This window comes from Cariama cristata, unplaced genomic scaffold (genome assembly GCF_000690535.1).
Source record: "Cariama cristata isolate BGI_N322 unplaced genomic scaffold, ASM69053v1 scaffold12522, whole genome shotgun sequence".
Classification (NCBI taxonomy): domain Eukaryota; kingdom Metazoa; phylum Chordata; class Aves; order Cariamiformes; family Cariamidae; genus Cariama; species Cariama cristata.
In genome coordinates, this window is record NW_009602164.1 from 1070 (window position 1) to 10830 (window position 9761).

Consider the following 9761-nt stretch of genomic DNA (forward strand, 5'->3'; position numbering starts at 1 on the left):
GAAACAAGAGATTAAAGCCCTGAAATAATCCACTAGAAAACATAAACAAATTAAAAGAAATGTCAGAAGAAAACGTGATCTGCTTGAAACAATTGCATGTCAATATCTTTGCTTTACTGCTGCAAGCAAACCTAAAGAAGTTTCATCCAATTGCTTTTCCGCTGAAAAATCATAGAATATAGAATCATTTAGGTTGGAAAAAACCTCTGAGACCATTGAGTCCAACTGCAAATCTAACACTGCCAAGTCCACCACTAAACCATGTTCCCAAGTGACACATCTACACGTCTTGCTGCCCTTGACATCCCCTTGCAAGCTTCAACTCCAGGTGAGCTCTGGCTTTCCCGACACAAACCCTACATGCCTGGACAATGTTTCTAACCTCCACCCTTGTAGCCAGACTCTGCCTCTACCATTAGACTTCCTTTGCCACCAGCACAACGTACACTGCTAAGGCACTTGCAGCTGCATAAGCTGTGCAGGCAGTGGAAAGTGTTCCAGCTACTTCTACTTCAAGCTTTTAAATAGCAATAAAAACAAATCTGGTTCCAACATATGAGCTCATAACAAGGACAGACCAGTGTCAACACTAAAGACATCGGCTACATACTGCTGTAATACAGTCTGCAAGAAGCATAGGCACGATAACTCCAAAGTCTTAAAACCTCACAAAGTACTTGTTTCTTCCTCCAAGTTGGCGAGTTGCATTCTTAGGATGAGTTAGTCGGCACTAGTATTTAGCAGGCACATGAGTGTGCCAAACAGCTTGGGGGGATAAAAAAAAAGCAGCCTCTTTTAATACTGCCTTTGTTAAAAAGAAAGAGCTGTAGGGCAGAGCTTAAGACTCAAAATACAGCACGAGTTATACTAGAGTAATATGGAGAATAAGAAAACACAGAATCTGATGAAAAAGCAATAAAAAATGGAAAATACTTCAGTACAAATATTTGAAACTGTATGCGTATTTACTAGATATTACCTTTTCCCATTTTTTAAAAAAGTAGATTAATTTAATGGAGGAAAACTAAAACTTATTTTCATACACACCTAAAGAAGTCACTCAGTTGTATACCTACTACTAAACTGAATTACCTTCTTCATTTTGAATAGTATTTTCAGATAACGTGATGTCAGTTTCCTGTGTCCTTTCAGAGAGGCCCATTTCCTCAATCCTTTCAGAGTGGTCTTTGGCCACATTAGGATCTTTAGTCAAGTTCATCTTGATCTTCTCAATAGCTCTTTGACACAGTTTATCTTTCACTTTCTGGAAAAGAGACATTTAATGTTAAATGCTATTTAATTTTACAACTATTTCTTTTATCCATTAAATTTACTGACTAATAGGATTACTTAAATTTATAAAGGATATAATGTGTGACATGAAGACGATCAGTCAAATTGAAAGAAGAAACACTTTCTCCATCAACACCAGGCACTGAAACCCCAAAATACTTTTTTTTTTTTTAAAAGGAAACCTAAAAAACATTAAAGCGACTGGACCTTTCCAGCTGAGTCCTGGAGAATAACTACCTCTGGATGATAGGCACATAGTGGATCAGCATTCTTTTCAACATTTCTATATACCATTGTCTTCCTGTGTCACTCTCCCAAATCTTACTTTACTTTTTCCATATTAATAAAAGCATCAATGTAAAAACTTTCACATCATTCCTGTAATCCCTTCCTGCTTCACCTTAAATCAAGCACCCTTTTCACGTTGCCTAATCTTGCAGTTACTTTGTAAGTTTAGGTGTAAAATTTCAGCTGTTAATTATTAACTAAAGATAAGCAATCCAAACTGTGAAAGACTTAATACTGAATTTTATTTTAACGTAGAAAAAATTAACTACATGACAGTTATCAAAAGAACGTACTGTACTGAAATGTATCAAGTTGGGCACACTGTTTCATGCTGGGTTTACTATTTATGGTAGCCGAAATACGTAAATTACAGAGTGGTATCAGCTCAGATTTTTGTAAATGAGTCAAAAATTGATTTTCAAAGACTGGTTAAAAGAGAAAATCTAGTCATTTTCTCATAGTAAACAAAAGGCACTTCATTTTTAAGTATATCAGAATACCAGAAATACCAGAAAATTGCTAGTGATTAAAAAAAGTAAGAACCGTATTATTTATGTACTACCTCTAGAATGTCATTGAGCAGAACCAGAAGATTCTCTGTGGAAGAACTACTGAGTTCTAGTGAATTTAAAGCTTTTGCATAAATACGAACATCTGGTGCAGTTGGGTCCGTCAAGATTTCATTGCAAATTCTCATTGCTAAACTGTCATGCACTGTTAAGTCCTGTAACGGAAAGAAATTAGATATCAGCAGTTTCACTGGGAACTATTTACAAGAGACAGCAATAAGATCATTCTGATTTAAGCAGCTAATGACGAATTTTACAGAATAAACATTTTCCTAAAATGCAGTATTTTGACTACATACACCAACTGATTTTTATAAATACTTTTCCCAATATAGACAATTAGCTACAGTGCAAGTTCCTACTAGCATTTTTAATTGTATGAGGGAGGGGAAATTGGGGCGGGGGGGTGCACACAGGAAGGCAAGTTCAAACTAAAAGATTGCATTACCTGAACAGTCACTTATTTAAGCCAGCTTCTGACACTTGGAATCTCAGAGAGGCCCAGACAGCTAGCAGTCAGTGAAGGGGGCCAGTTCTTAAGCTCTAGACACAAACATTGTTTTCCTCCAGTTTAACACGCTGTACCTGATAGTCCTGAGACTTTTTAGACTGAGGCTTCAGTCCACTTGGTCTGGTCAGGTCCACTAACAGTTCAGAAACATTACTGATATCTATTTCAGCCAAAGGTGAAGTTGCAGGAGCATTTAACAGTGTTTGCAGAGTTGGAAGATAAGCTTCTTCAAAGCATTCCTGGTTAGACCTGTTTCAATTGAGTCAAACATTAGTAGCATGAGACAAAATTAAACCTTAATTCACCCCTAAATTTTCTCTTCTATGATGAAAGTTCACAGACCCATTACAATACATCAATCAAAGCAAAGTGGGAACAGCAAACCTTGGTAGAGACAGCCAGCAGGATTAAGATATCAAAACTGCTTAGCAGAACCAATTTTTTTTAAGTTTTAGCACATGGTATTTCAAGTAAGTTTTAAGTGACACTTCCTGCCTCGGAAGAGTTTTAAAGTTCATCCTTACTACTGAAAATCTAACTGATATATACTGACATATTCTCTCTTAAAGGACAGAAATAAATTTCTCTAAATCTTTTATTTAGATTAATCTGTCTTCTGCTCATTCCTCCTTCCTGCTAGCATTTTTCTTTGAGGATATTTTTCATTGTGTAAGAAAGCAAGGGAGCCTGGCAAAAAATGCAGTGGTTAACAAGATTTTTTTGAAGAAATACTTGTGCTTTCATCACAAGAGTTAATAACTCCTGCCAAACAAGCCTAAAAATCATGTTGCACTTGGTTCTGCAGCAAGCTGTCTAAAAGTGTAGTTCCACAGGACAGGCCAAAACAATTTAAAAGGTAAGGTATCAAAAAATACAAGATATTAGTAGGTGAAGTGAAGCCTTTTTTGTTTCTGATACTTGTTAACCTCATATTTGAGCGCAAATAACTAACTACAGGAGAAAACTAAGAAAGTAAACAATTTCAAAAAAGCAGATTGTTTGGTGCTGGATTATTGAGCCAAATCAGCTAACCAAAAGACCTTTTGAGCAGTAAAACTGGGGCAAGAAACAGTGGAAGCAAGAACTCTCCTTTTCAGCAGCTTTAAGGCTTTAGATTGGCTCAAGCATAACTGAAGCATAATTCAGATTAATTCCATAAATTAAAAAAAAAGATAAAAATCTAGTAGCATACAGGTACAAGGCAGAACTTCTCCTCTTAGGCTGACAGAAAGTTTATTACTCGTTAGAAAACATTCCATGAATAAGATGGATCCTGTCCCTGTTATTAGTGTACCATGCCACTATATTGATGTGACAGAATATTTATAGAAGTCAGCATCAACATTTTTTCCTCACACAGAGTTCAAACGTTTAATTTCAAAGAGTAATCCTCTTGATTATATCTGTGACCAGATGAGGTTAACACAGCAGCACCCACAAAACAAACGGAATTTTAAAATTTGGTGAGAGGTCAATACCAAAACTAGGTATGAACCTCAGCCAAATTATTACCTGAGTTTTCTGAATAGCAACTTTGCAGACAGGTCTGAATTACACATGGCAATTAATAATTCTCTTCTGAAAATACAGTATTGGTAACAAAAGACACTCCATGAATCATCTTAAAATGAACTCTTTGTGATCCAGAACGCAGATAATGTTTTGAGACAGAAAATTAATGATGTTTCCTAACTAAACAGAGATTCCAAATCAATAAGCCAGACTAAGATTTAGGATTTTTTTTTCTCCACTGATTTTCCCAATTTTTACTTAAAGCATACACCATGTTTTTCTTTTCAAGAAAAAGATCATCTGTAAGGTGCCAGAGGGAGTTGCCTCATTTGCAAATGACTTTGAAATACATAGAATTACTCAGGTGGACAATCATTAGAACTCATAATTAAAAAAAAAAAAATACATTAAAAAAAAAAAAAAAGAGATTCATAGGGTCAGAAGACGGCATTCACAGGTAAAAGATTATCAAGGTTAAAAGCTTAAATTCAGTACTCAATATCAGAGATACCGAAAGCAAATGCAATTAGTTTTTCTGTTACTTATTTTCAAAAGAATTTAAGTAGGGAAAATCCCATTCTGGAGGAGACTAGGTATTCTTTTTTTATTTTTTCTGACAACAGCAAAAATACATTTATTTGGGTTTTTTTTCCTCTCCAAACCAATTTCCCTTTTAACTACTCCTCTTAATGTAGCAATTTATAGGCCACAAAAATATTAATTAAATTTGGTTTGGAAAAATAGATAAGGTAATATATTAATACGCCTAAATTAATTCTTAACCATAAAAAAAGCATATAAAAACTCAGCTAGTTCAGACTGGCTAAAACCACTAGCAGCAACTGAAAATGTTAAACATTTTTTTCTTTGAGTAACTGAAAGGAGATGAGAATTACTGTTTAAGCTCCTATCCCCTTACATAAGCTCTCTACCTCCTTCATCCACTACGAAGAAAATAAACAGGAGATTTTGAATCTGCTGTGAATTTAGATTGGAGTATTCTTTGGTTAATAAAACAAAGAAAACAAAACCAAAACCCAAACCACAACCAATCACTCTGCTGCTTTGATATCTGCTGGGCACTGATTATAATTCCTGCACTATTTTTCAGTGATACTTCAAAGTCTACCTGTAGTGCTCAACAGCACAAATAAGTAAAGCACATCTTTTAAAATTGATCTTTCATTCAGTACCTTGAAAAACAGTTTCAATTATAGGCTTAGGAAAGAAAAAAAAGTGGAAGGCCACAGGGGTAAGAGGGAATTAATAGAAAGTATTCAGAATAGTCACAGGTTGAGATTACGTACATTCAAAAGTAATATGCATAGGAGACTGAACTAGACCACTAGCTCTAACTTGCATTTGTGCAATTTCTACTTGCGCAAGATCAAAAAAGGTTCCTAAAGCTGCTAGACCAACATATATTTTCACATAACAATTTACAAAGGCCATACCTATTTGCATAAGCAAATAAAGGGAAAAAAACTCCTAGACAGTGTCTAAGCCGAGTATCCTCTTCAGTCACAGGATTATACCACAACAAAACAAGACGAGATAGAAGTTTGGCACTAATCAGCCTCCCAGAGAACATCAGTTTGGCTATACCTTCTGCAGTTTCTGTCCTAAGTTCTGAAAACTGAAGAAAGAACAGATCATATACACAACACACCAACCACAGGGGGTTTTACTAATACTTTATAATAATAGTCTACATCCTATTTTGCCAATCAATTCTCTACATTCACAGATTTGCACCTGCACAGAATTCAAAGCTATCTCAAGAGCACAATTAGTCTATATCAGTGACAAAGTTGTGGTCATTTTCCAGGACAACTATTTTAACATTAGATCATTAAATTACTCATCATGCAATATTCACATGCAACCTAATGGGATGGTAAACCTTCTGCAAAAATAATTTTAAAACAAAACTAAGGTAAATTTTACAGTACTTCTTACCTCACTGTCTAAGAAACCAGAGAGAAGCTGCAGGAGGCTGTGAATCGTAGCAGTGTCCTCCTCCTCTATTTTTTCACTTTCTTCTTCACAATTTTCTGTTCTAATGTGTGCATCTTCACTTCGAGAGTCATTGCCTCTTCTGGCTTTAAACGGCTCAATCCCGAACAGCATTAGTTGATCAAAGATTGCCTTTAAAGCACTGAGCTTTACCTTTATATTATCTATTTGTAAAACCTAGGTTTAATAAGGAAAATACAAACATCATCTTACAGTAAACCACCAATGTTAACATTAAGCATAATAAGATTGTTTGCTTTAATAAGGTTGTTTAATTTGGGAAACTTTTCATAATACTTCGGACAAATTTCAGACTTTAGGAAGCTGTGATACGAGTTTAAACCTGAATTTAAAACACATTCTGGGAAATAACTTAAAGTCATCTCTGCAATTTCCATTACATAAAATCAATTGAATTAAACTCACGGAATGAGCATGCATGTGAGATGTAATTTTATTGTTCAACTTCTAAACAGACATTGGACAAACAGAAAGTCTATTTGCCTACAGTAGCTCCATAGTGTTAGGCGCTACAGAAAAAAAATACGTAAGACAATCCCTGCTCTGAAATACTGTATAGCTTAATTAAAATAAACAGTATGTAAAAAGACAGCAGAGCAAGATAGTAATAAAAGTCAAAGTTACATAGGTTACTATATGTATTATAGTTCAAATTAACATTCAAATAAAACCATACATCATAGGTTAGCCTAGAGATCCTAGATCTGTTTAGCCCAACACCCTGCTTTTGATGGCAGTCTACACAAAGAATATGGGTTTCAGTATCTACAGAAATTAATTATTTAAGTCTGAAGTCTAAGCTGTTAAAAACAACTGAAATTCTCCCTAAACAAACACAATGATTTTTAATGAGACATACTCAAAGGCAAATTAAAAACAATAGTATATGCTAACTTTTTAGGAACCCGAAGTAGTCCTGCTATGGCAGCTGACAGCTCTATTATCTTGTCTGAGCCAAGCATATCATCTCAATGTCTGCTGTCAGTTCTCTTGACTGTGTATATGAACACACTCTTAATAAAGCACGATGGCCACCTACACTTCTCTCAAAGCCAAGGTATGAAAAGTTAATGATAGTGTCATCTCTTATACAATTAGCTCAGCATCAGAACATTTACCACAAAGGTGGGAGATGTGGGTATTATGACATCCAACATGCTCCATATACGTTTGGCTATGCTATCATTTGTTGGTTCGAATATTGCTTCATCTTCTAATTAACAACTCTTCCTTAATCCATACAAAATTAATAATTCAGAAATTAAATCGGACACCCAAAATCACAGGTAAGTATGTAACAAAAGCGTAAAAACAATTGCAGTCACATTTTTAGTTTCGTTTCCCAAGGAAGGAAGGCTTACACAATCCTACAGCTTCTCTTTTCTATGTTGTAATAACATAAATACATGACTGATTTCACCCAGATTCAGAAGAGAAAGTGAGACCTTACAGATAAAGAATTCCTACCAACTTTCAAGACAATTGACCTTGCAAAGCAAATGCATGCTACTACCAAGATATAAGCTTGAATATTATTAGACATCAGAAAAATCTACATGAAACCACACTCTCCAGATCCAGATCTTTAGGAAAACGGGAATCACTGGTTCTCAAATAACTATGTGGAACAACTAGTTATAGATACAAGACTAGTTTTACTTATTAAGTCACACAGACTATTGTTCCATTTCCCATCAGATGTTTTACCTGTAACAGCAATGCAAGCTGTTGCTGGGCAAATTCTTTGTTCTGAAGCGCACAGCAACCCAAACACAGAACTGCCATATTTCTCACAGCTGGATGGACATTAGTTATGCCAGGAAGTATCTGGAAACAATAATACTAGACTTTATAGTTGCAACACAAAAATTGAAAATAAAAAACTGATTAGTAAAATGTGCTTACCCTGAAACTAAAAATAAGTTAGTTTGATACAGGATTGGAAAGTGGTAACTATTATATATTCTGTTTATGGACATATAAACAGAAGCAGATTGAGTATGCTGTTTGAAATCAGCAATAAAATAATGGCAAAAATCACATGAGTGTTTGGCTTTGTGTTTGTTTTTAATAAATATTTGTTTCAAACAAAATTGAGTTGACCACTCATTGTGAAATGAAATTAAAAAAAAAAAAAACAAAAAACCCACCACATAACAACAAGCCTACACATTTCTTCATAAAAGACATTAACATTCTTGGAGAGAAAAAAATATCCAGTTCTAAGTTGCAAATTACAGATGCCACTTTCATGTACTTGGAATAGTTTTGAGAAGACAATGGTAAAAATCCACACAAGAGAAAAGCCAGACTAGATACAGGGTGAACACTACAACAGCATCATTTTATATTTTTGCATTTACTAAAGAGTTCAAATTTAAACAACAACAAATAACATATCCCAAATCATATAATATGTGAAAATCTAGCAGGAATAACAATACAAAAGCAGGATCTTGGAGAAAGAAAGTGGAATAAACTACAAATGTGAAAATTAAAGAAAGATGTAATGAAAAAAGTTTCGGGGGGACACATTAACACTAATCAGGATTTCTAAGAATACTTCAATACAGCCGAAAGAAATTAGTTGCAGTTCCACTACATTTAAGATAATCTAAATTGCTGTTGCAATTTTCTTCGCAGTTTGAATTCTAAGAATGCCGATAGTGAGTCAGGTCATCTAGCCCATTGTCTCGTTATCAAAAAAGATCAAAACCAAAATCCTATAAAGTATTACATAAACAGACTAAGTAGATACTTCCCAAAAATTCTTATCAAGGTCCCAACAATTTGCAGCTGAGACACACCAGAGCTGGGAGGCTGCTCCTGTCCACCTAATCATTCCATAATACTTATTTTTCTTGAACTTGCTCAGTCTTCCTTGAAATTTATGCAAGTATTCACCATGCACACATCCTGTGACAAGGAATTCCCCAGATCACATATTATGTGAAGAATCAACTAATTTCATTCATTTCGAGCTTGCTAGTTGCTAGCTTTATGGGGTGATCAACCAATCCTTACTCACTTTCTCCATAATGCCCATGTCTTATGACTTCTGCCCTCTCTCAGACCCTACCCCTAAAGTCCTCTCTTCTCCAGGTTACGAAGAGATAACCTGTTTAGTCGTTCTTTATACAGAAGCCATTCCCATGCTTTCCCTTGCTGCGCTTCTCTTGACCACTTCCAATTCAAATATAAACTTCATAGATAGATGGGATAAGAATTGCACAGAGTATTCAGATGTGGGTGCATCATTCATACAATGGCATATTACTTTTTTCCCATTTTGTTTGCATGCTCACTAACAGTTAAAAGTCTGTGGTATTTAGAAATGTTCATCTTAAAATCCATACTCTCCACAATGAAAACTAGGAAGTATAGCTTGTAGACTATAAGAGGCCTATAATGCTACTGCCTTATTTTTTAATACAGAAATATTTTGCTCTTCAAAGGTGCTAAGAAAACAGAGGGGAGTGGGGGAAATCCCCCCAAACATCCTTCTTGTACATGGAAGGGATGAAAGAAAGGTCTATATGAATTCCACTCTT

General features: G+C 35.1%; 1 protein-coding gene across 1 annotated transcript in view; it reads right to left on the reverse strand.

Annotated features, from left to right (window-relative positions):
• Positions 1 to 1078: 1078 nt before the first annotated feature.
• The window catches only part of NCAPG (non-SMC condensin I complex, subunit G), a gene marked incomplete at its 5' end in the record, with an annotated part of 12760 nt that continues 4077 nt past the window's right edge, over positions 1079 to 9761 (reverse strand). Inside the window, 6 exons of the mRNA XM_009694638.1 lie at positions 1079 to 1264; positions 2144 to 2305; positions 2736 to 2910; positions 5628 to 5809; positions 6133 to 6366; positions 7918 to 8037. Of these exons, the coding sequence (XP_009692940.1) occupies positions 1079 to 1264; positions 2144 to 2305; positions 2736 to 2910; positions 5628 to 5809; positions 6133 to 6366; positions 7918 to 8037 (1059 nt within the window). The remainder of the gene's footprint in view (positions 1265 to 2143; positions 2306 to 2735; positions 2911 to 5627; positions 5810 to 6132; positions 6367 to 7917; positions 8038 to 9761) is intronic.